The sequence below is a fragment of the Mesoplodon densirostris genome, chromosome 5, assembly GCF_025265405.1.
Source record: "Mesoplodon densirostris isolate mMesDen1 chromosome 5, mMesDen1 primary haplotype, whole genome shotgun sequence".
NCBI classification, from domain to species: Eukaryota; Metazoa; Chordata; class Mammalia; order Artiodactyla; family Ziphiidae; genus Mesoplodon; species Mesoplodon densirostris.
The window spans coordinates 10,897,215-10,924,640 of NC_082665.1; the positions used below are offsets into that span (position 1 = coordinate 10,897,215).

Below are 27,426 nucleotides of genomic sequence, written 5' to 3' on the forward strand. Positions count from 1 at the left end.
TGCACCTGGACACACCTCTCCTCAGGCAACAAAATACAAAGAAACTGTATGAGCTAAGTATAACTGCATGCATGCACAGTTAGGGCAAATTCTGGACAAAAGATATACAAAGAGACCAAAAAACTCAACTGTCAATTTTGAAGAGCCCACAAGCAGGGGGTCCAGGGCACTGTGCATACCTCCTGCCTGCAACACCATCTCAGGGGTGGGCAAAGCACCTAAGCCACCACTCCGCCCCGACCCCTGGACACACGCTTATTCTCACCCTATATATGGAACAAGCTCGCCTCACCTCAGCGAGCAAGCAAGCAAGGGAACCTATTGTTTGTTCTCTCTCCCCCTTGCTGCAGCAGGGACCCCATAAAGCCTTGCCTGAAAAAAAAAAGTATCCTAATACCGTCTGCACTGTATACCTAGAGGTCTGCTTAGAGAGACAGAAGGTAGTCCAGCATCTGAGCTGGGCCATTTAAAAAAAAAGGCAAACTGAGCCAAAAAGAAGCCAATTGCAAATTCTGATAATATGGCTTGAAATATTGTCTTTGCCCTGGCTCTGAACTTCAGTTTCCCCTCAGGATACTATGGTAATTCGACAGTAGCCATAACAAGAATTAGAAATAAGCTGACAGGCAGAGAAAACTGTTATGGATTCCACAATCTCTGAATCTCCAGACAAGCCTGTGTGTGACTTGTGTGTTAATGTGTGTGACTCTCTCCAGAGGATGCCCGATCTTAAATCCACATCAGTAGATGGCTTCTCTATGGGCACATACATACTAAAAAAAAAAAAAATGAGAAGTAAATACTAAATCAGATTAAGGGAGATAGCCAAAGGCTATGAGAGCTTGAGGACAAAAGAAATGTACAGAAAGCTAAGGATGGATTGAGAAGTGGTGGTAAATTCTTTAACTGATTCACAAACAAATATAAATACAAATACAGAAAGGAGTCAGGGACTTAAAACAATTGGCCCCTCAGTTTCCTCGGTGTGTCTGCTTAAGGTCAATAAAGCCAGGTGTCTTAGATATTTCCAGAAATACGGGGTTTTGTCTTCCAGTCTCCAGGGGCAGAGGAAGGCGCCCTGGGTGTGGCTGCCCCCTGGTGGTCAGGTTGAGAATTTCCAATGCACATGGAGCCCTGAGCACCTGGAGCCAGGTGGGTGCCTGCTTGGGGCCGGTGAGTTTCTCCGGGTGGGTTTCAGACATTCTCTGGAGGCTAAACTTCTACTCGCTCATCAGGTTCAGCAGGACAGAGCCCACCATGGTCATCAATACGAAACAGGAGGGAGAGAGAGAAACAGGCATCTGGAGGGGCCTTGGGAGGCACCTCCTCCGAGCAGGGACCCTGGGGGCTCAGAATTCTTAGGAAGCTGCTAGGACCCCTTCTCCCTTCCTCTGTGCTGGAACCTGCCCACCCTCTTTCTAGGAATCTCTTCCTCATCCTTTCCAGCCATTGGGAAACCATCTCTCACCCAGACCTCAGCCCCTTTCCATTCCAGGCTTGTGACCACTCATGCTCTCATGGAAGAGGCTCAGCAAATTTGGGGTGACAGTAACCTAAGAGACCCCGTTCAGATATTGTCACAGGGAGGAGGAATGGGAAAAGTGGTTGCTTGTCTAGGGCTCCCCCCATGGGTGTTGTTTTTTTAATTTATTTATTTCATTTATTTATTTTTGGTTGTGTTGGGTCTTCATTGCTGCGTGCAGGCTTTCTCTAGTTGTGATGAGCGGGGGCTACTCTTCATTGCGGTGCATGGGCTTCTCATTGCAGTGACTTCTCTTGTTGTGGAGCATGGGCTCTAGGCACGCGGGCTTCACTAGTTGTGGCTCGTGGGCTCTAGAGTGCAGGCTCAGTAGTTGTGGCACGTGGGCTCAGTAGTTGTGGCACGTGGGCTCAGTAGTTGTGGCTCACGGGCTCAGTAGTTGTGGCTCATGGGCTCTAGAGCGCAGGCTCAGTAGTTGTGGCATGTGGGATCAGTAGTTGTGGTTCACAGACTCTAGAGCACAGGCTCAGTAGTTGTGGCTCACGGGCTTAGTTGCTCCACGGCATGTGGGATCTTCCTGGACCAGGGCTCGAACCCGTGTCCCCTGCATTGGCAGGCGGATTCTTAACCACTGCACCACCAGGGAAGCCCCCGCCCCCCACTGGGTGTTGTTCCTCTCACACCAGACAGGCGCCAGAAGCAGGCTCCTCTCAGACTACAATGACCCAGTGCAGTGGGAGGGAGTGTGAGGTGGGAGGATGGGGGCTGGACTCAGCCCCGGGGGCGGGAAGTCTTCCCCCAGGACGAGGAGGGGGCTCTGGGCTAACTTGGCAATGAGTGACCTTAAGGTAGCATGAGGAATGGAGAATGTGGCTTCTTTGCAGAAAACCCGGGAGATCCATAGAAAAGAACCCAGGTTTCCTAACTGGTTTTTAAACATAGCTTTTCTGTGAGAATTCAGTGGGCGATCATATTAGTTTCCTGTGGCTGCCATAAACGATGACCACAAAATTGGTGGCTTGAAACGACAGAAAGGTATCCTCTCATGGTCCTAGAGGCCAGAGTCCAAAGTCTGGGTGTCAGCAGGGTCTTGCTCCCTCTGGGGCTCTGGGGGAGGACCCTTCCCACCTCTTGCAGCTCCTGGTGGCTCCTTGGCTTGTGGTCATGTCACTCCAACCGCTGTCTCTGTCTCACTTGGTCTTCTGCTCTGTGTGTGTGTCGTCTCCTCTTCTTATAAGGACATCAGCCATCAGATTTAGGACACCACCCCAGTTGCTCCTGTAAACCCAGTTGTGATTTTTCTCAAGTGATGTTTTCACTGCATATTCTCATCCTTCAACCACGGACTTTATCACTGACTTTGTGGCTGATCAGTCAGGGTCCAGTCAGGAAAAGAGAAACCTCACTGTTTTGGCAGAGAAATTAATAGGAAGAATTGCTTAAGCAGGTGTTAAAGAACTGAAAAGGCGAAAATGGGAAAACAGGCAGAGAAAACTTGGAGGTCCTAATGGCAGACAGCAGCCAGCAAACAGAAAGACAGGAAAAGGTTGAGGGTCTTGTTACCCTGTCTCTTCTTTGAAGCTGATTGCCCTGCAAATCCTCCCACAGGCTGCCTGAAGCAGGGAATTGGAGGGAAGGTTGTTTATTTGGGGCTAAAATGTAAACTAACCCATGGGGGCTACTCCTTGGATGTCAGAAGCTGCCTTCCAAGGTTCCATGCTGGACACATGCTAGGTCAAAGCTTCTTGCCTGTTTTACTTTAAAGAGTGGCCTTTCTGATATTTGTGGCAAAAAGAAAAGAAAAGAAAAACTCCAAAGTTTCAGCTATTAAGCAAGTCCTCAAGAGCTGGCAAGACTGAACCCCTCCTTGTCAGGGATGTGTGAATTCAGGGAGCAGCTGAGGGCATGCACATGCGGGCTAATGCTGCATCAAAGGAGGAAAAGAGAGAGAAAGAAAAACATCACCACATAGTCAAGTCAAAGGGAAGGAGGGAGGCCCACGCAGTGCCAAGGAGGACACGAGGGAGAAGGTGCATTTTCCCTGTGCCCACGTGTTCACAGGACCTTTAGGAGAAATTGAAACAGGTGTGGAAATTTTGTTTTTTGATGAGCCAGAGGAGGATGAGAACATTTGATGGCTGCATTTTTCAAGCTGATTTCTTGGATCAAAGACTTTGGGGCCTTATAGAGCACTGAGGCATTCAGGGTGTCACTCCCCCCCAGCTCATAAAGGTCACAAGATGTCAGGACACACTGAACTTGGGAAAGGCTCAAAGTGGATGTACTAACAGGGCAAACCACAGCCATTGACCCCATGCATGTCCCACTGCTGGATAGCGCTCAACTCTGTCGGACAGCAGACCACAAAACTCACATCACCAGTAAGGTACAGAATCATTGCGTTTTGGAGACAGGAGGAACGTTCTAGACTAGGGTTTGGCCAACTATGGCCCACAGACCAAACCTGGCCAACCACCTATTTTTTTTTGTTTGGTTTTGGTTTTGGTTTTGGTGTTTTTTTGTTTGTTTGTTTGTTTTGGCCATGCCGCAGGGCTTGCTGGATCTTAGTTCCTCAACCAGGGATTGAAGCCAGGCCATGGCAGTGAAAGCGCTGAGTCCTAACCACTGGACTGTCAGGGAATTCCCCTGTTTTTGTAAATAAAGTTTTATTGTAATACAACCACACATTTATTTACATATTGTGTAAGGGTGCATTCCTGCTACAGAGGCAGAGTTGTGTTCTTGGGACAGAGATCATATTGAATCACAAATCCAAAAATATTGACTATTTAGCCCTTTATGGGAAAAAAGGAGGCTGACCCCTGTTCTAGAACGATCCTGAATTTTTTGATGACTTGGCCATACTTGGTAACGTTGGCACCATAGGGATCAGGGGATGCACATTCTAGAGCATGCATGTACAGGAGCCACAGGTGAGAGGCAGGTAGGCACTCTCTGGGGTCACACGGAGGCAGGACCGGTTCTTCCAAGTTTTGTCTGTTAAGCATGGAATACCAGAATTGGATTTTTTTAAAAAAATCAATGACTATTGAGTTATATACTTTACAATTTTTTTTAATGCTTTTGTGTGCATTATGTGTGAAATCCACGTATCTAACCATTGTTCTAGAAAACAGAGCAGCTCCCCCGTGTGGCTGTCTCATCAGCGCCCTCTATTGAAAACCCTTGAGCTGGTCACCCAGGAAATCCGTCTGGGGCAGCTCCCTGCGGATGGCCTGCTTGTAATAGCAGCCTCTCGCCACAGGGTGGCAGAGCATCCATGGGTACCTCGGAGCCCTGCCCCGCAAGAATCCCGGAGTCCAGAGTCTTCAGGGACCTCTTGGAGAGAGAACGTCTAGTGGTGGTAACATCAGGACAGCCTACACTGAACTACTGAATCAGTAATTACCGGGGGCACAGAATCAGAGGGAGAATGAATTACTGAATTTCAAAGGGCTTTTGCAATAAAGTCAGGGCAAGCTGCACATACATAGTTTTCACATCTCTTGTGAGGCAGGCTATTTCTCTTACACAAGGGAACATTTCTACAAGAAGATGCAAATCAGGGACAGAGATGGACGTCTAGGGGATTCGATTTAAGATGTTTGGAAGCAAGACTTTCACACATACTAGCATAGAAACAGCTGATTCCATGTAAAGAGTTGATGTGCTCATTGCAAACCCCTCACTCTTAAAAAAATAGATTTGCCTTTTCAATAGGTAACAGACACATAGTAAAAAACAAACAAACAAATCATTTAAAAGGAAACTGCCCAGAGGACAATAAAAGGATTCTTAGGTCTCTTTTTAGAAATATTCTTTGCATATACAAGAATATACAGCTTTTATATACAAATGGTGGACAAAACAATCTACATCATGCTTATTTTTTCCTACTTGTCAAGATTTTGAAGATTGTTCCTCTTCAGTACACAGACATCTGCCTCATTCCTTTTAATGCTTGACTAGGATCCCATCGCGTGGATTTCCGTATTGTCCTTACCAGTCCTCTCCTGATGGACACTTAGATGGTTTCCAATCTCCTGCTTGCAATGACCAGACTTGTACATATGTCCTGGAAATATGCTCACATCACACTGAAGTCCCCCACATTCCCAGCAGATGACTGAGTGGTCAGAAGGCATGTGTGCTATAAAAGTTTGATAATCCCAATTATTCTCAATAATAAAAACTGACTTCTATGAGCTGTCACTGTGTGTCAGACACTGTTCAGACTGTTATGTATACTGTGGCGAACACATTGTGGGTGGATAGACCCACTTTGCAAATGATCTTTACTTGTCTACCAGTAGTAAATGAGATCTCTTTATAATTCTGATTTGCATCTATACTGTTATGGGTGAGAATATTTTTTCTGTTTAAAAGACACTGTTACTTCTTTTTCTTTTCTTTTTTTAAATCTTTTTTTTTCTTGGACTTCTTTTTCTGTGACTAGCTGTCTATGTGCTTTGACCATGTTTCTGTTGAATAGCTGACCTGTTTTATTTAATATTTAAAAACTTTTAAATATTAACAAATTTGACACTTTACCATATGTGTTGCTAATGCTTCCCCCAAGTTTATCATTTATTTATCACTTGTCTCGATTGATAGTATTTTGCTTTTGCCTGAAGGGTTTTTTTTTAAATAAATTTATTTATTTATTTATTTATTGGCTGCGTTGGGTCTTCGTTGCTGTGCGCGCGCTTTCTCTAGTTGCGGCGAGTGGGGGCTACTCTTTGTTGTGGTGTGCGGGCTTCTCATTGCGGTGGCTTCTCTTGTTGCGGAGCACGGGCTCTAGGCACGCAGGCTTCAATAGTTGTGGCTCGCAGGCTCTAGAGCGCGGGCTCAGTAGTTATGGCGCACAGCCTTAGTTGCTCCGTGGCATGTGGGATCTTCCCAGACCATGGCTCAAACCTGTGTCCCCTGCATTGGCAGGCGGATTCTTAAGCACTGTGCCACCAGGGAAGTCCCCATGAAGGCATTTTTAATTCTTATGTAGTTGGATTGATCAGTCTTGTCTTTTGTGACTTCTGACTTTTGTGTCATGTTTGGAAAGACTGCCACAATCTGAGACTATAAAAATAACTCTCCCATGTTTGCTCTAGTTCTTTTATAGCTTTATTTTTAAAAATTATAATTTAGCTCCATCTGGAATTTATTTTGGCATAGCAAAGTAGAGATCCAATTTAACTCTTTCCCAGATGTTTACCCAGTTGTCCCATGCATTTATTAGATAACCAGTCTTTTCTACACTGATTTGAAACATTCTCTTTATTTTATACTATTTTCCTGAATGTTTTTGAATCTATTTCTGGAATTTATTCTGTTCTACTGGTCTGTCTGCCTGTTTATATGCTGTAATCAAGCTCTTTTAATTTCTGTGGCTTTACAATATGTTTTAACATCTTGCAGGGATATTTCATTACTTTTTTTTCCTATAATTTTCTTGGCTATTCTTGCATGTTCAATTTTACATATAAATTTTAGACTCAACTTGTCTGTGTGAATTTGAATGGAGCAAGGCTCTCAAAGTCTTTGTCTAAATAAGAAATTTAGCAAATTTATTTACCTCACGCTTCTGGTGAAAGAGGAGGGAAGCCAAACAAAGAAAGTTAACAAAGATATTTCCTTTGAGGAAACAGTTATCAATTTATATCTCTGCCAGAGTCAACATAATTAAGTAAAACAACCAGTTTGAATAATAGCTTTGGGGGAAGTCAAGTTTACTTTTCTCAGAGGCAACATTGAAAATCCTGGGGATTCGCCTATTCATTTGTTGGAATAATACCTGCACGGATGGGTGTTTATGATGAAGGATGCTGTCTGCTGCTCTCTGCAGCTGCAGGGAAAGAAGGACCATTTTCTCCTTTGATTTTGCTGTGATTTTTTCAAGCCTAAAAGTTGGAATTCTATTCGTTGAAACTGAAAGAAATATGGACCTGAAAACACGAAATATATCATTGGAAAGGAAAAGACAAGAATAAGGTCATTAACAAATGGAGTAAGGGCTCTGAAAACTTGGCATTCAGTGTAGTTTGGAAAACAAAACAAAACAAGAACAACAAAAACCCAAAAACCTCTGTTGATCTTTTGTTGGGATTGTACTAAATCTATAGATGAATTTGGAAGGAATTATCATCTTTACACAAGTGAGTCTGTCTAAGAATATGAAATATTTGCATTTAGTCAAATCTTCCTTTTTGCCCCTCTTTTTAAAGATTTTCTCTATGTGAATCATATGCATTTATTGTACTCATAGGTGTCTTATCTTTTTTGGTTCCAATTGTAAGTAGAATCTTGTTTTCAATTATATTTACATAGTTATTGCTGTTAATATGGATTCTTGGATATTGATTTTTTTTAGTATTTATGTTGTACCCACTCAGCTTACTGAATTATCCTACTAATAGTTCACTAATAGTTTTGCAGTTGATTCTCTTTATTTTTCCAATTATCCTACTAATAGTTTGCTAATAGTTTTGCAGTTGATTCTCTTTATTTTTCTAATCATACAGTCAATGATAACTTTTGCCTTCTCTTTTCCAGTTTTAGTACCTCTTGTCTAATTGAATCGAATAATTCCTCCAGTATAACATTAAATGACAGTGGTGATAATGGGTGATTGTGTCTTTTCTTTCTTTATTTTCCTTCCAGTTTTATTTAGCTATAATTGACATACAGTACCATACAAGGTTAAGGTGTACAGAATAACTAATGATTTGCCTTACTTACATCATGAAATGATTACCACATAAGGTTATGGAAAATCCATCATCTTACATAGATACAAAATAAAAGAAAAAAATAATTTTTCCTCTGGATGAGAACTCTTAGGATTTACTCTCTTAACTTTTATATGTAACATGTATCAGTGTTAATTACATTTATCATGTTGTACATTAACTTCCTAGTACTTATTTATCTTATAACTGGAATTTTGTACCTCTTGACTGCCTTCACCCAATTTGCCTGTCCCCCACCTCTGGTAATCACAAATCTGATCTCCTTTTCTATGAGTCTGTTTGTTGTTGAAGTATAATTGGCCTATAACTATGTTAGTTCTTGGTCTACAACATTGTGATTCAATATCTCTATATATTTCAAAATGATCACCAGGATAAATCTAGTTACAGTCTATCAACATACAAATATATTACTTATTGTTGACTGTATTCCCCACACTGTGTATTTCATACCCATGATTCATTTATTTTTTAACAGTAAATTTGGACCTCTTAGTCTCCCTCACCTATTTCTCTCATCCCCTCACCTTCCTCCCCTCTGGCAACCACTTGTTTATTCTCTGTATTTATGACTCTGATTCTGTTTTGTTATGTTTGTTCATTTGTTTTGTTTTTTAGATTCCACATATATCATACAGTAATATTTTAATATTAATATTTGATTTAATATTTGATTTATTTTCTACATAAATCATACAGTATTTTACTTTCTCCAACTTATTTTACTTAGCATAATAGCCTCTAGGTCCATCCATGTTGTCACAAATAGAAAGATTTTGTCCTTTTTATGGCAGAGTAATATTCCTCTGTGTTTGTGTGTGTGTGTGTGTGTGTGTGTGTGTGTATCACATCTTCTTTATCCATTCATCTATTAATGGGCACTTAGGTTGCTTCCATATCTTGGCTATTGTAAACAATGCTATAATGAACACAGAAGTGCATATATCTTTTCAAATTAATGTTTTTGTTTTCTTTGGATAAATATCCAGGAGTGGAATTGCTGGATTGTATTGTAGTTCTATTTTTAAGTTTTTGAGGAACCTCCATACTGTTTTCCACAGTGGCTGCACCAATTTCCTTCCCATCAGCAGGGTACAAGGGTTTCCTTTTCTCCACACCCTTGCCAACAATTATCTGTTGTCTTTTTGTTAACAGCCATTCTGACAGGTGTGGGGTGATTGTGTCTTATTCCTGACGGTATTGATGTCCTTCTAGTGTCTCACCATTAAGCGTAAGTCCAGTTTCTGACTTCAGATATATTTAATTTAGCATATTAGAGAAATATCTATCTTCTTATTTATCAAGATTTTAAAAATCAGGATGGAATTGAAATTGAACAAATACCTATCTATCATCTATAAAGATGAACACATTTGACTATTCTTGTGGTAAATCACGTTAATGGATTCCTAATATTAAACAATTCTTTCATAATTGGCATGTCTGCATTTGTTTGTGGTGTATTATTCTTTTAGTGTACTATTGGGGTCTATTGACTAATATTGTATTTAGAATACTTACGCCTTCATCCAGAAGTGAAGCTTGTCTGTGGTTACCTTTTATCATGGTGGTTTTATAGGGCTAGGTTATCACCGATGTAGTGGCTTCATCAGAAAAATTCGGAAGATTTTTCCTTTCTCCATGCTCTAGAGCTGATTAAAAGCAGCCTTCTTTATCAGTAAAGGTTTAGTAGGATTCACCTGTAAAATCCGCAGAACCAGATTCTTCTCTGGGTGGATGACTCTTTCACAAGTTTTTCAGCAACTTCTATGGTAACCGATATTTTCTGATTTTTAAAATCTCTTTTGGGATCAGTTTTGGTCATCTATATTTTCCTAGAAAATCATTAGTTTGGTCAAAGTTTTCAAATTTATTTGCACAGAATTGAGCAGGTGAAATGAGGAATCATTTCTTTGATTTTCTCTATATCTATTGCTATTCCATTCACAATTCTTATTTTGTATATTTGTTCTTTGTCCTTTATTTCTTTATTAGGGTAGCTAATGGTTTATCCATTTCCTTCCTCCCTTCCCTCCCTCCCTCTCTCTCTCTTTCTCCCCCGCTTCCTTCCTTCCTTCCTCCCTCTCTCTCTCCCTTTTACTTTCTTTCTTTTTCTTTCTTTCTTTCTTTCTTTCTTTCTTTCTTTCTTTCTTTCTTTCTTTCTTTCTTTCTTTCTTTCTTTCTTTCTTTCTTCAAGGAAGCAAGTCTTAGATGTATTATTAGCATTATCTATTTTCTGGCTTCTAAATTCTGCTCTTATCCTTTTTAATAAACCACTCCCCACCCCCACTTTCTTTAGAATTATTTTGTTTTCCTTTTTCTAACATCTGGAATTAGGTGTTTAATTTACAATTTTAAAGCAGCCTTATTGAGATATAATTTACATACCATAGAATCTACCCATTGTAAGGGTACAGTTTGATGATGTTTAGTAAATTTATACAATTGTGAACCATTACCACAATCCAGTTTCAGAATATTTCCATCAGTCTAAAAAGTTCCCTTGCTTCTGTTTGAATCAATTCCTATTCCCACCTCTGGCTCCAGGTAACCACTGATCTGCTTTCCGTCTCTGTAATTTTGCCTTTTCTAGAAATTTTATATAGATGGAACATTACAATGTGTGGTCCTGTGGGTCTTGTTTCTTTCACTCAGAATAATACTTTTGAGGTTCATGCATGTTTATTGCTGAACAGTGTTCCTTCATAAGGATATACCACATTTTGGTTTTCCATTCACCTGATGATGGACGTTTGGACTATTTCCAATTTGGAGCTATTATGAAAGGTACTGATATGAATATTTATGTATATTATGTTTATGTATAAATATTTATGAATATTTAGTCTTTGTGTGGACATATATTTTTGTTTGCCTTGTGTAGATACCTAGGAGTGAAACTGCAAAGTCATGTAGTAGGTATATATTTAGTTTTTTAAGAAATTGTCAAACTGTTTTCCAGAGTAGTTGTACCATTATCATTCTCACCAGCAATGTATGAGAGTTCCTGTTTCTCCACATCCTTGCCAACATTCAGTATGGTCCACTTTTTAAATTATAGCCGTTTTAGTAGGTGTATAGTGATACATCACTGTGGTTTTGATTTTCATTTCCCTAACGACTAATGGCGTTGAGCATCTTTTCATGTGCTTATCATCGATTTGGGTACCTTCTTTGGTGAAATGTCTGTTCAAATCTCTTTCTGACTTTTTATTGAGTTGTTTGTCCTCTTATTATTAAATTGTAAGACTTTTTCATATATTCTGGATGCAAGTCCTTTATCAGACACTTGACGTGCAAATATCGTTTACCAGTCTGTTGTCTTTTCATTTTCTTAATAGTGTTTTTTTTGTTTTGTTTTGTTTTGTTTTTGAGATACGCGGGCCTCTCACCGTTGTGGCCTCTCCCGTTGTGGAGCACAGGCTCCGGATGAGCAGGCTCAGCGGCCATGGCTCACGGGCCCAGCCGCTCTGCAGCATGCGGGATCTTCCCAGACCAGGGCACAAACCCATGTCCCCTGCATCGGCAGGCGGACTCTCAACCACTGCACCACCAGGGAAGCCCTAATAGTGTTTTTTGAAGATCAAAAGTTTTGCATTTTGGTGAAGTCCATTTTATCAGTTTTTTTCTTTCATGAATAGTGCTTTTAAAGTTATATCTAAGAAATCTTTGCTAAATTCAACATCACAATGATTTTCTTCTATGTATTTGTCTAGAAGTTTTATAGTTTTAAATCTTACATTAAGGTTAAGCTAAATGATCCATCCTGAGTTAGTGTTTGTGTATAGCGTAAGGTAAGTGTCTTAGTTCACTTTTAAAATATGAATATCTGATTGTTCCACAGCCATTTGAAAAGACTGGACTTTCCCTATTTTTTGGTAAATCTATTTTTATTTTTTCTTCTTTACTAATGTTAGCCATATTGTATAGATTCAGATATGCACTGTTTTAATTAATTTTCTAGATATCATTTTACTTTTAGTCTTGATTTTCATTTTAACTAAGAATTTTCTGAGCCCTAATTTCCAGTAGCAAGACTTATATTTTTCAATTTTTAAAATTAATTTCTGTTCATAATAATTGTTAGTAGAGAAGATTTCTATTTTAAAAAAATGTCCTTAAGTGTCCTTTACAGCCAAATCTATGATTTTTGTGTATGTGAAAATTTAATGGTTCTTGGAAAAAAAAACCCTGTATTCTGTATTTTCAGGACATAGAGTTATATATATATATATATAGATATATAGATAGATATATATATAGATATATATATAGATATATATATATATATAATTAGTTCTGCTTTATTAAATATATCAGTTATGTATTTTGATTTCTATAACTTTACTTAAAATATCTTGTTTATTTTTTCTATTATGGGCCAAGAGGTAAATTTAAATTGCCTGCTTCTATATTTTTCCTGTCATCTTTTATTTTCAGTAAGTTTTGCTTTATGAATTTTGATGCTGTATTATCTGGTGCATAGATACTCATGATGTTATATGATCAGAGTAGATTATTAAGTGCCTCCTTTTACTTTATTTAATGTTTTATGTATTGAGTTCAACGTACATGATATTAACATGGATATTTCTGCTTTCTTTATGTTTGTATTTACTTTGTGTCTGTGCCCATTCTTTTTCTTTTGATATAATTAAGTGATTTAGATTAATTAATAATTGTAAGCTGACTTAGAACATGCCTGGCACATAGTAAGTGCTAATTAAGAGTTTGCTGAAAATAAAAACAAACAAAGTCCTTCTGCATTTCCTGAATGCAACGTATAATTGGCTATTGTTTGTGTTGATTTTTTTTTTTTTTTTTTTTTTTTGCGGTATGCGGGCCTCTCACTGTTGTGGCCTCCCCCGTTGCGGAGCACAGGCTCCGGACGCGCAGGCTCCGGACGCGCAGGCTCAGCGGCCATGGCTCACGGGCCCAGCCGCTCCGCGGCATATGGGATCCTCCCAGACCGGGGCACGAACCCGTATCCCCTGCATCGGCAGGCGGACTCTCAACCACTTGCGCCACCAAGGAGGCCCTGTGTTGATTTTTTTCATCTGCAATATATAGATAGGACAAATTTATTTAGTCTTGGTTTATTATCTGGTTTTAGATCATGCTTTTTGTTTTTTCTTTTTTATAAATTTTATTTATTTATTTATTTATTTATTTATTGCTGCACTGGGTCTTCGTTGCTGAGTGCGGGCTTTCTAGTTGCAGCAAGCGGGGGCTACTCTTTGTTGCGTTGTGTGGGCTTCTCATCACGGTGGCTTCTCTTGTTGCAGAGCAAGGGCTCTAGGCGCACGGGCTTCAGTAGCTGTAGCACATGGGCTCAGCAGTTCTGGCTCGCAGGTCTAGAGCATAGCCTCAGTAGCTGGGGCACATGGGCTTAGTTGCTCCATGGCATGCAGGACTTCCCTGACCAGGGCTCAAACCCATGTCCCCTGCATTAGCAGGCAGATTCTTAACCACTGTGCTACCAGGGAAGCCCGCTTTTTGTTTTCAATGCTTTTTATTTTTCATTTTTCTTATTTGTTGTATTTTCTTTGCTTTGCATGTGTGCACCTTCTGACAATTTGAAATCTTTATAATCTGCTTCTTCCAGTAGGATTTTTTTTATTAATGTGAAATTCACATAACATAAAATTAACCTTTTAAAGTGTACAATTCAGTGGCATCTAGTACATTCACAATATTGTGCAACCATCACCTCTATCTAGTTTCAAGGCATTTTCATCATCCCAAAGAAAATTTCATACCCGTTAAACATTATTACCCATTCCTCCTTCTCCTAGCCTCTGGCAACCACTAATCTGCTTTTTATCTTTATGAATTTACCTTTTCTGGACATGGAATCATACAATATGTGACCTTTTATATGTCTGACTTATTTCCCTTAGCATAATGTTTTCGAGATTTTTCCATGATCTAGCATGCACCAGTACTTTATTATTTTTTAAACATCTTTATTGGAGTATAATTGCTTTACAATGTTGTGTTAGTTTCTGCTGTATAACAAAGTGAATCTGCTACATGCATACATATATCCCCATATCTCCTCCCTCTTGCATCTCCCTCCCACCGTCCCTATCCCACCCCTCTAGGTGGTTGCAAAGCACCTAGGTGATCTCCTTGTGCTAAGCGGCTGCTTCCCACTAGCTATCTATTCTACATTTGGTAGTGTATATATGTCAGTGTTACTCTCTCACTTCATCCCAGCTTACCCTTCCCCCTCCCTGTGTCCTCAGGTCCATTCTCTACGTCTGTGTCTTTATTCCTGTCCTGCCCCTAGGTTCATCAGAACCATTTTTTTTAGATTCCATATATATGTGTTAGCATACAGTATTTGTCTTCTCTTTCTGACTTACTTCACTCTGTATGACAGACTCTATGTCCATTCACCTCACTACAAATAACTGAGCTTCATTTCTTTCTATGGCTGAGTAATATTCCATTGTATATATGTGCTACACCTTCTTTATCCATTCATCTGTTGACGGACACTTAGGTTGCTTCCATGTCCTGGCTATTGTAAACAGTGCTGCAATGAACATTGTGGTACATGACTCTTTTCGAATTATTGTTTTCTCAGGGTATATGCCCAGTACTGGGTTGCTGGGTTTTATGGTAGTTCTATTTTTAGTTTTTTAAGGAACCTCCTTAAGGAACCTACTGTTCTCCATAGTGGCTGTATCAATTTACATTCCCATAAACAGTGCAAGTGGGTTCCTTTTTCTCCACACCCTCTCCAACATTTCTTGTTTGTAGATTTTTTGATGATAACCATTCTGACCAGTGTGAGGTGATATCTCATTGTAGTTTTGATTTGCATTTCTCTAATGATTAGTGATGTTGAGCATCCTTTCATGTGTTTGTTGGCAATCTGTATATCTTCTTCGGAGAAGTGTCGTTTTAGTTCTTCTGCCCACTTTTGGATTGTTTTTTTTTAACATCTTTATTGGAGTATAATGGCTTTACAATGGTGTGTTAGTTTCTGCTTTATAACAAAGTGAATCAGCTATACATATATCCCCATATCTCCTCCTTCTTGCATCTCCCTCCCACCCTCCCTATCCCACCCCTCTTTGTTTGTTTTTTTGATATTGAGCTGCATGAGCTGCTTGTATACTTTGGAGATTAATCCTTTGTCAGTTGTTTCACTTGCAAATATTTTCTCCCATTCTGAGGGTTGTCTTTTTGTCTTCTTCATGGTTTACTTTGCTGTGCAAAAGATTTAAGTTTCATTAGGTCCCATTTGTTTATTTTTGTTTTTATTTCCTTTTCTCTAGGAGGTGGGTCAAAAAGGATCTTGCTGTGATTTATGTCATAGGGTGTTCTGCTTTTGTTTTCCTCTAAGAGTTTTATAGTGTCTGGCCTTACATTTAGGTCTTTAATCCATTTTGAGTTTATTTTTGTGTATGGTGTTATGAAGTGTTCTAATTTCATTCTTTTACATGTAGCTGTGCAGTTTTCCCAGCACCACTTATTGAAGAGGCTGTCTTTTCTCCATTGTATACTCTTGCCTCCTTTATTAAAGATAAGGTGACCATATGTTTGTGGGTTTATCTCTGGGCTTTCTATCCTGTCCCATTGATCCATATTTCTGTTTTTGTGCCAGTACCATACTGTCTTGATTACTGTAGCTCTGTAGTATAGTCTATTAGTGCTTTATTCCTCTTTAAGACTAAATAATATTACATTGTATATAGAGACCACATTTTGTTTATCCGTTCATCCACTGGTGGACATATGGGTTGTTTCCACCTTTTGGCTATTTGAGTCATGCTGCTGTATGCATTCATGTATGAGTGTTTGTTATATACATAGGAGTGGAGTTGGTGGATAGCATGGTAATTTTATGATTCACTTTTTGAGGAACCAACACACTCTTTTCTACAGTGGATGTGGATGCAGCATCTTACATTCTTACTAGCAGTGTTTAAGGGTTCCAATTTCTCCATATTCTCACCAACACATGATCATTTCCTTTTTTTTTTTCTTGTGAAGTTATATCTCATTGTGGCTTCAATTTGCATTTCTTTAATTACTAATGCTGTTGAGCATCTTTTCGTGTGCCTGTTGGCCATTTGTTCCACTGGTTATTTTAAACATACTTTTTATAATGTGGTTAATCCTGTTTCTTGAACAATATCCATTAATTATCTAATATAGATAAGAATAAAATTAGAATACTACTAATTGTCCTGCCTATCCTGACCACCTTTTCTGATGATATTTTCTAAAGAAGTTTCTCCTCCTCTACCTCTTTGTTCCCTATTTCAGCATCTTATTTCTTTCCTTTATGGCTTGAAGTCCAGTTTTTATTAGTTTATTGTTTGTTTATATATTTTTTCTCTCTTCCCACTAGATATAAACTCCTTGAGGGCCGGGAATCTGTCTTGTCATCATTGTACCTCCAGCATTTACCTAGTACAGTGTCTGACTGGCATATAGTAGGTCCTTAATAAATATTTTTTGAATGTATGTTTGAATGAATGGAACAAAACTTGTCCAATTTTATAAACAATGACTCCCTATATGATAATCATGATAATGATAGATACAAGTACTTATATTTATATCCAACTATATTAGTGTCCAAGCACCATGTCAATAAATTGCCACTGACTTTGTGGCAGAAATTAATCTCTCACAATTCTGGGGGCCAGAAATCCAAAATCAAGGTATCAGCAGGGCCACACATGCTTTGGAGGGCTCAAGAGAGGAATTCTTTCTCCTTGCTTCCAGCTTCTAGCTGCTACAAGCATTCCTTTGCTTGTGGCAGCATCACTCAAATCTCTGCTCTGCCCTCACACAGCCTTCTTCCCTGTGTCTTTGTGTGTCTTCTCCTTTCCTGTCTCTTATCAGGATACTCACCATTGGATTTGCAATCTACTTTAATCCAGGATGATTGAGATCCTTACCTAAATTTCATCCACAAAGGCCATTATTCCAAATAAGGTCACATGCTGAAATTCCAGGTGAACCTATCTTTTGAGGGAACACTGTCTTAGTCTGTTTGGGCTGCCATAACAAAATACCATAGTCTGGGTGGTTTAAACAACAGAAACGTATTTGTCAAAGTTGGGGGCTGGTAAGTCTAAGATCAAGGTGCCAGCAGATTCAGTGTCTGGTAAGAGCTCTCTTCCTGGCTTGCAGGTGTCTGCCTTCCTGATGTGTCCTCACATGGTGGAGAGAAAAGGAGGAAGCAAGCTCTCTGGTGTCTTTTCTTATAAGGGCACTCATCCTATCATGAGGCCCCCACCCTCATGACCTCATCTAGACCAAATTACCCCCCAAAGCCTGACCTCAAAAAACTATCACACTGGGGGTTAAGGGCTTCAACAAATGAATTTTGAGCAGACACAATTCAGTTCATAGCAAACATCATTCAACCTACTGCATGAGCTAATCAAGCTCTGTTCTTTCTGAATGTCCCTTGAATCCATGACTTCTCTCCAGCATTACTCCCACTACCCTCTTGCCTGGATTAAGCCCACAGCTGCCTGACTGGTTTCTCTGCCTCCAGTCCTGTCCCTCTTCAACCCATGCTCTACAATGCAGTTCTGTGTGATCTAGGACAGGTGACTTTTGTCTTTTTCTGAGCATGTGCTGTAGACTGGTTTAATTACTGGACCCCATCCCAATTCTGACTGCCCACAGTAGATGCCTAACTCAGTCTGGCCAATCAGAGCCATTCCCTGGGATATCCCTGGCTAGACAGGGAGAAAAGTACCCCCTTTCCCATCTGGTGGTGAAACTATTTGGGTGTAAGTCTGAGCACCACATGCCACAATACATGGAGAGAGGCTGAGAAGGAAGACAGAAATGGACCTTCCTCCCTGCATTAGCCCCGTAAGCCAGCTCTATCCCGCCCTCTCTCTTGCTTGCTTGAACCCATAAAATCTCCCTTTCTTCTAACTCTTGTTTAAATTTGGCTCTGCATCCCAGAGCACGGGATCCATCATTACAGACAAGACTCATGGGACATAATAGTAACACACCTTTGTGCTCCCACTTCTTTAATTCTGCTCTGTGGGCTCTACACAGTGTGGGGGTTGATCTCCCCTGCCCTATAGTCAGGTTGGGGAATCTGAATTTGGTAATTATGATCATGCAGTCTCATGTCATAATCAAAATTCTGAGCTCGATCTCAGGTTGAAGCTCCCCCGTCTCCAGCTCAGGCTGCAGGGGCAGGAGAACTGCAGGGGGACAGTGGGGGCAGCCTTCTTCCTTCCATCACTGCTTTTCTGCTTCTACTCCCGCCTTGTTACTGTGGTGTCTGACCTCCCAAGGGCTGAAGCAAGGGAACCAGAGAGGGAGCAGAACAGTCTTATTTGTCAGTTCTGTGGTGTGAACTAGCAACAGGCAGGTGTTTAGAGCTAATGCCTTCTCTTGTGGGTTCAGTTTTTCAGTCTTTGAAGACTTGCTCATCCTCATCTGACAGACTATGCAAGGTCAGTGTTCAACAGCGGCCCCATGTGGCAGCTGGAGGCAACAGCAGCAGAGGATTATTCAGACTAGTCCTCTGGGCTTGGCTGAGGAAGCCAGGCTTCCCTCCTTCCCTACTCTGGACAAAGTTCCTGGGAGTCCTGGTCAACCTGAGAGGAGGTCTTAAGAAGGAAATAAATATAAGATTTCCTATGAATCAGACAACCAAGGGCTCAAGTAATTAATTGGGAGAAGAAATGAGGTGTGACTGTATTTGCCCCTTGGAGTCCTTCATGTCATCACAATTTATTATCCTTTGTTTACAGCAGAAGTTCAGGTCAGGGAAGTGACTTGACCACAGTCCCTCAATTAATAAGGGAGAAAGCCCCAACTAGAACCTGGGTCCTCCAATTCCAAAGGCTCTGAGCTTTCCTCTGTAACTCCTTGGAGACAGCAGAGAAGAGTAATGTCCCTAAGTGCTAGAAGATGACAATGAAGGTGAAAGGAAGGTCAGGAGTGACATATAAGTGAGAGACTTTTTAAAATATGCAAAACATCTTTTAAAAGTCCTCTGGGAGGTTGTACCCCCTGCAAAGGCAGAAACACCTGCAATCTGTGTTCTTGGCCGTACGACTCCTGGACATCAGCTTTAATGTCCTTTCACAGTGCAGAGTGTCAGACTTGGTTGGTGGGGTCTTCCTCCCACACCCAGAAAATACTTCTTAGAAAGAAGGTCACATGTGGATATAGGCATTTATTTATTGACATTTTAAAAATACCATTTCTGGCCCCATGAAATGCAAAAGCATTTGTTTCTTTTCTTTTTTTCTCTGTTTTGGAATGTCAAATCCATATCACTGCTACCTTGGTTCCCAATTTAGTCATTCTCTAAGCTGACTGGTTCTTTAGTAACAAAAAAAGCCATGGCCCCCTGGGAGAGTTCAGGTTCTAAAGTCAAAGGAGCCAGAGGGTATTGGGGTCCTTCCTCCCAGAGGAAGGAGGATATTTGCCCCAGCTCAGTCAACTATTTACTGGGTGAGTGGCTTTCCTTGACTGCCTTGAGGTTGATATTTGTCTAGACTGAACCAGAAGCCCAGAGGAGACATACATAAGTGGGAAGGAAATTCTTGGCCCATGTGGTGGTACATTTTGCTGTTATGTAAGCATTCGGGAATGACAAATAGTTGGCATCACCCACACTGCTTAAGAAGGCAGGCAGCTGCCCAGCCCCTGTGACTACAATCTTGACCATCCCCACCCCAGGCACAGGGCACTTTTCCTTAGATGGTATCATGTGGCCACAGCCATGACAGAATATAGAACCCTTTTTAAAAACAGCATTTGTATTTTTCTAGATAAACCTGCAACTTTATTTTCCATCGCCTATCAGGGCTTTCCATGTTAAACAGCAAGATGAGGTCTGCAATAAAGTAGAACATACAGGGGCTTCCCTGGTGGCGCAGTGGTTGGGAGTCCACCTGACGATGCAGGGGACGTGGGTTCATGCCCCGGTCCGGGAGGATCCCACGTGCCGCAGAGCGGCTGAGCCCGTGGGCCATGGCCGTTGAGCCTGCACGTCCGGAGCCTGTGCTCCACAGCGGGAGGGGCCCACGTACCGCAAAAAAAAAAAAAAAAAGAGAAAACAAAGTAGAACATACATGCAGAAAAGTGAACACAATTCTAGGACGTGCCCCGAGTTGAACAAAGCCCTGAAACGGGACATGACCAACACCCTAGAGCCACCCCCCCCACCCACCGCCTCCTCTAGTCACCCTCAGCTGTAAGGTACCTATTACTTTGACTTGTAACATAACAGTTTAATTTTGGCCAACAGGGAGGGTTTCAAGGTCATGGATATGTCTCAGCAATGACAGTCTACAAGTCAACCTGTAGGACAAGCAGTCCGGAGAATTCATGGGACTCTGGGTCCAGCTTGAAGGTGACATTTGCGGTGTGGAAGAAGAAGTCCTTTGGCACCTACAAGCTGTATGACATTGGGTAAGTCTCTTCTCTGAGCCTGAAAGGCGTTCCCCTCTTTAACTGAGAACGATACTCCCGCCTTGCAGGAATTCTAAGAGGCGGAATCCAGGAGGAAAACACCTGGCACAGAGCTATTTCCTAATGTCAGTGCTCCCTGGGTGGTATGGATGAGACCAAAGGCCACCTTTCCTTACACCTCCCCTACTTTTCTGAAGCTTATCCTTCCAACGTCCCACACTGACATCCTGTGGAACTGAATGCCGAAAACTTCTGACTTCACAGATGACATACGCTCCAAAGCCTGCACCTCTTGGGCGCCAGCTGCCCAGGCATGTTCTCCCTCTCCCGAGGCGGCCAGTGCTGGCAGCCTTCCTGTTCAGACACCCTCACAAGGAGCAGCTCTTCCCTACACCCCAGGCTTCCTCCCTGTCTCCCTGGGACCAGAGGATATTGACCCTGCTTCTCCTCCACCTTGCAGGGGAGGAAACTGCAGGAGGGGTGGGGACTTGCCCAGGGTTACACAACAAGGACAAATTGGGAACTAGAGCCCTGACTCCCCGCCCTCCTCACTGTCATTTGCCTCCCTTTAAAAATTTTTTTTATTTATTGGCTGCATTGGGTCTTCGTTGCAGTGTGCGCGCTTCTCGTTGCGGCGGCCTCTCCTGTTGCAGAGCATGGGCTTTAGAGCGCAGGCTCAGTAGTTGTGGCTCACGGGCTTAGCTGCTCCGCAGCATGCGGGATCTTCCCAGACCAGGGCTTGAACCCATGTCCCCTGCATTGGCAGGCGGCTTCTTAACCACTGCGCCACCAGGGAAGTTCCCATTTGCCCTTTATCATGAAGGATCTCCAACCTGCCCCTTCTCACCTCTCACAGTGGGTGTTGGGAATCCCTGTCTCTGTGGCAGAGCCAGAGGTACCAGGGTCCAGCCATCCAACAGCAAGAGATAGCAAGAGCCTAGATAGAGCTTTGACAAAGATTTACATTTAATGAATGGGTGTGTTTAACGCGGCTAAACTTCTTTATATTCATAAAGAATATACAGTGAGCATTCTCCCTCCCATACCTGCCCTCCATCAACCCAGTTCTGGCCTCCCCAGGTTCCTCTTGCTCTTACTTTCTCGGGCATCCTTTAAGGGGCTCTTCAATGTCTACACGAGCAAAATCAGATCTGGATGATTTCCCCCCCTACTTTCTTACATAGATGGTAACATACTCTCTTCTTTGCTGTTTCCATTTAACAAAACATCTTGGAGATCTTTACACGTCAGTACACAAATAGCTTCCTCATTGTTGCATAGCCGGGTAGTATTCCATTGTGTACCTATATTATATTATTGAAATACAATCCACATCCCATGAATGAGATTCATTTTTACCTCAAGGATGCTAGTGCTATAGAGTTCACTGTCGTACACAGTCTGTTTTCTATTTGTTAGGAAAACTACAGCATCATTGCATAATTCTTGATGGTAATAAATTTGAATAATCAGATTTCTTATGAAAAAATTCACCCACTAAAAGTCTATGATTCAATGGATTTTAGTATGTTCACAAATATCACCAAATCAATTGCAGAACACTTTAATCATTCCCCCAATAAGCCCTGTATCCCTTAGTTATCACCCCTTAGTCCCCTACCCCAACCTTAGACAACCACTAATCTACTTTCTGCCTTTACAGACTTGTCTATTCTTGACCTTTCATACGAATGGAATCATACAACATGTTGTTCTTTGTAACTGGTTTCTTTCACTTAGCATAATGCTTCCAAGGTTCATCTATGTTGTAGCACCTATCAGTACTTTATTCCTTTTTATTTCCAAATAATATTCCATTATATGGATAGACCACATTTTACTTATCTGTTCATCAGTTGATGGACATTTGGATAGCTTCCACTTTTTTGCTATTATGAATCATGTTGCCATGAACATTCACGTACAAGTCTTTGTCTAGATATTTGCTTGCATTTCTCCTGGGTATATACCCAGGAGTGGAATTCCTGAATCATATGGCCTATTTTAAAATTTACTTATCTAGTCCCTCATTGATGGAAATTTGATCAAATTACATCTTAAAAGCCAACAAGCCTCATGAGTTAGGCAGGTCAGGGCCACATTAGTGAGAATTCAGAGAACAGAACCGGCCCAAGTCTTCCGACCTTTTCTCCCGGCATTCCCTTTTCTCCCGGACTCTTCTTCTCACCCGTTCTAGTTAAATCTGCTTTGATTCCAACGTGGCCTGTGACTCAGGGGTGTGGGAAAGAGAAGCCCCGTTCCTCACAGCCTGACCCATGAGCCCATCGCCCACTTATCCCTGAGGGGGACCCAACTCCCTCAGCTGTGTCCTCCTGCACAGGCTCCTTCCTTTCTGGGTTTCCTCATCCAGGACAGTCCTAGAGGAAGCTGGTGACTGACTCTTGACCATGGAGTTTCCTGGCCCTGTGACAACGGGTCTCTGCCACACCTGACAATCAGCCACACCTGCAACAGGTGCAGAACAGGGAATTTCAGGAACCCTCCAGGCTGTAAGCCAGCCTCAGAGAGCTTCCTGCCACCACTGTCCTGGATGGGACCTGCAAGAGCTGGAGGCTCCTTGGTACCAGCATGTTTTTAAACAACTCGTGTGCTTTGGATCTTCTCAGCAAGCCAAAGCCAGGAAGTGCTTTCTATTCTGAGCCAACAGGTGACAGATTGACTTCGATCCTCTGATTAATTGAAGGAGACAAAATGAGTCCAATTTCTCTCTGCTCAGTTTCTACTTGGTGCTGCCCTAAGATTCTTTGGGTGTCTCGTTGCTATCTGCTCTTGAAACTCAGTGCAGCCTGACTCCAGTAGGACTGTGATCATTTGCAAAAAGAAGTTATTCTCTTTCAATGGCAACTGCTTATACTTGCCTCTTTAAGAGTCAAGGAAAAGACCACCTCATGGAACGTGAGTATTCTGCTCTGACTCAAGGATGAGCAGTTCTAGAATTTCTTATATATGTCACATTATTAATTTATAAGTGCAAAACAGCACAGATGAAAAGCTTTGTCTCTTCTATAGGATACAGAAGATACCGTCTAACTTATACATTTAAAAAGAAAGGTAAAGAACAATGTACTGCAATAATTAAAATACTGAGTTTCTTTCATGTGGAAAATGGACTGGCTTTCAAATAATTTAATGTTCTGTAGTACTTAGTTGGGTATATTTTATATGTATTTGAACATATTACATCATTCTATAACAATCCACAGAAAGGTCTATAAGTTTATACATGCGTTCCAGGTTTAAACAAGTTCTCTTGCCCTAATTAAAGTTTGTGATGTTCTTGTTGGATTGATTTGTTTTTCAATAATTATGGGAACATTTTCCCTTTCCTTATTTAAGTTCTCAAACTATTCTATCAACAGCGGTAAAAAATTCCTGATCACTGTACTGTTTCTTATGAGTGACAAATTTTATATAATGAAATCTGTTTATTTGGGCTGTGTCACATGTGGTTTGTACAGTTATTTTTAAATGGTTTCTCCCTTAATCTCAAAGTAATAGATTATTCATTCATTCGACAATTAACTATAATAAAACTACTGGTCTCTCTGAGTCTTGCATTAGCAAAATGAATTAACAACAAGTGAATATCAAATAGAAAGCACTTATGGAGCACCTTTGGTCTACCCAGCAGGTGATGGGATTTATCCTATGACATGTCTGGCTACATCTGTGTTTACATAGAGCAAGAAATGAGAATTTGAACCTATAAAACAGCTGGAAAATGTCTCACAGTACTACTTCTCTGACTTTTATCATTTCATTTTCACTGGCTCTCCTAGTAGAGAAAACAGTTTTGAGTTAAACAGCAATTAAGATCTTAATCTTCTGGTCTTGGAAGGGCACACAGTGTCTTTACCCAGGGGCATTTCACCAAGGAGACCAGGAAAGTGCCCACTTGTACTCTTCCATTTTTAAATTAATTTCTTTTTGAAAATAAATACACATGGTACAAAATGTACAAAAGGGCATCTGTGAAAAGTACATTCCCTCCTCCCAGTTCTCTTCCCCATGAGCAACCTCAGGTACCAATTTCTGCATATTCTCCCAGAGATATTTTACACGTATATAAGCTTCAAGCAAATACCATACCCTCCTTTATACATAGGATCGTATCAGCTATATCACTATACACTTTTTTATTTGTTAAGATTTAGTACCAAGAAAATTCTTTGTTACTTTTTATGGTTGCAGAGTATTCCACTGCATGGATGTTCCAAAATGGATTAAACCATCTCCCAATTGATACTATTCAGGCTGTTCTTAAGCATTAGTCATCACAAGCAATGCTGCAATGACTAATCTTAAACATGCATTGTTTTGGACATGTTCCAGCATATTTTTAGGATAAATTCCTACAGGTAGAATCGCTATGTCAAAGGTACATGCATTTGTACTATCAATAGACCTTGTCAATCTGCCTTCCATATTGGTTGTATAAATTTACACTCTCACCAGCAATTAAGCAAGGTCCTGACAACCCTGCAGACATATCCAGTGTATTCTGAGACATCATGAGTTTGCAAACCTGATAGATAACAAAATGTTATCTTGCTGCAGTTTTAATTTGCATTTCTCCTATTATGAGTGATACTGAGAAGCTTTTCTTATGTTCAAGGTCCATTTCTTTTTCCGACCTAATTGTCCATATCCTTTGTATATTTTCTACTGGGGTTTTCGACTTTTTCTTATAGAACTGAAGCTTATTAAGAAGTTTAGTGGCATAAATTGCCATTTTTCTCTGGTTTGTCATTTGTCTTCTGGTTTTATAGTATGGAATCACTTTAAAATTTTCAATGTAGTTGAATTTAGCATTTTCTTTCTTTCTTCTTTTTTTTTCCACCTCTGAATTTTTGTGTTTTGCTTAGAAAGGGATATCCCACTCTGAGATGATAAGAGGGAAAAAATCTACCATGCTATTTTCTAGTACTTTATTTCTTTTTTTAATGTTAAAACCTTTGATTTATCTGGACTGTTTTGGGGCATGAGGTGAGAGATGTGAACTCACTGCTGTCTTGTTTTAATGCTACTTATTGAATAATCCATCTTTTCCTTCCTGATCAGAAATACCCCTTTATTATCTACCAAATTCCAATTCCAACTCTACTGATGTTGTTACTCTGTTCCTTGGTCTTCCTATGTATTATGTCACACTGTTTTAGCTATTGTAGTTTTATAGGGATACTTTTTAGGGAAAGCTGTACTTGGTTCTGAAGAGCCCCTCATGCCCTTTGCAGAGCCCAGTAAGCCCCACCTGGGCTGTGGGCAAATAAAGCACTCATTCATTCAAAAAATAGTAAACATTTCTCTGGCTGGCTTGGTTTAAATTTCTGGCTAAACTAATTTCCACTCATCACTCTTTCAGAGTTTTCCTAATTAGGAAAACTTTTTCAGTATGCAGACTTTGTCTATTTCACAAAGAAATCCTACTGATCTTTTAATTGCAATTATGTTAGTTTTATAGATGATCTTAGGGACAATTGACATCTTTATGATGTTGCATTTCCTATTCAAGAATTTGGTGTTCTGAACTCTCTTGATTGTTAAAAATATACTGACATGGAGTTACTCAGTTTTCCTGGGTCTCCCCCATGTATACATGTTATTAAACTTTTGTGTGATTTTCTCTTGTCTAAAAGGAATAATTGACATGTATGTTGTTAGGCTTCTGCCCATTGAACAGAGAAAGCCTCGTTCAGCAGTCCCATTTTCCCAGTGATGTAAAGACACTGCTACACTGCTATTGGCTTGGCCAGGCAAACTTTAGTCCAGAATGCTGGGTCTCATCTGGACCTCTCTGTTTCTCAGGGGATCAGGGAGCCCCCAACCAGACCCAGGCCAGCCCTGTCCTGGGGCACCTGCTGAGGGACCACTTGGAGGGAAGGAACAGCACCAACTCCACCAGGGCCCTGAAGCTTCCAGATGGGACCAGTGCCGCCTGGTATATCCTCACCATCATTGGCATCTACGGAGTGATTTTCCTCTTCCGACTGGCCAGCAACATCCTCAGAAAGAATGATAAATCCTTGGAAGATATTTATTACTCAAATTTGACCTCTGAACTTAAGAAGAAAGGGCTCCAGAGCAAGGCAGCCAAATGCTCTTCACTGCCCGCTAGCAACAGAGCTGTCCTGCAGCCCAACCAGGCCAGCCTGGGGATAATGTGTGGAAACAGCAGCCCCACACCAAAATCCAAGGAATCCCTTGAAAGTCTAGGCAAGCAGGCCTCCGTAGAAAAGGCCCAAACTTCTTGCTTTGGGGAGCGGCTTTGGATTTAACTGGAACCTTGAAAGAGGAGTCGAGCCCTTGAGTGGGGCTGGAAGAGCATCACTGAGCCACTGGTGGAGGGGGGTGTGACCAAAAGCCAGCATCCTGTTTCCTTCTCAGGCTTTCTGGTGCTTTGAGATGAGCAGGGCTAGTGGCTTCCAGCCCAACTCAACCTTCACGGGAAAAGCCTGTGCTCCAGGAAAGGGCATGGGACATCCAGTGATCTTAGAGTAATCTGGGAAACTCTTGGTGTATATGTGAAGGTGGCCTCTTGTCATGGAAAGAAGGCTGAATTTGGAGTCAAATCCCTTGGATGAATATTCAACTTCTAGAGGGCCACGTGAACTTTGAGTGGCTCGTGGCTCATCTGGAACATGTGAGGGTTGGGATATATGGTCCCAGAGGGCCATTCATTCTAAAAACTCTGACTGGAATATCGAACCAAAGTTGTCAATATCAACATCTTCATTTTCAGAAGTTCTTCAT

At 41.0% G+C, this 27,426-nt stretch overlaps 1 protein-coding gene across 1 annotated transcript in view; it reads left to right on the plus strand.

The window, feature by feature from the left end:
* SMIM34 (small integral membrane protein 34) overlaps window positions 1-26,951 on the plus strand; it is a 28,270-nt gene extending 1,319 nt beyond the window's left edge. Inside the window, exon 2 of the mRNA XM_060098773.1 lies at window positions 26,482-26,951. Coding sequence (XP_059954756.1) covers window positions 26,482-26,951 — 470 coding nt within the window. The remainder of the gene's footprint in view (window positions 1-26,481) is intronic.
* Window positions 26,952-27,426: the final 475 nt, after the last annotated feature.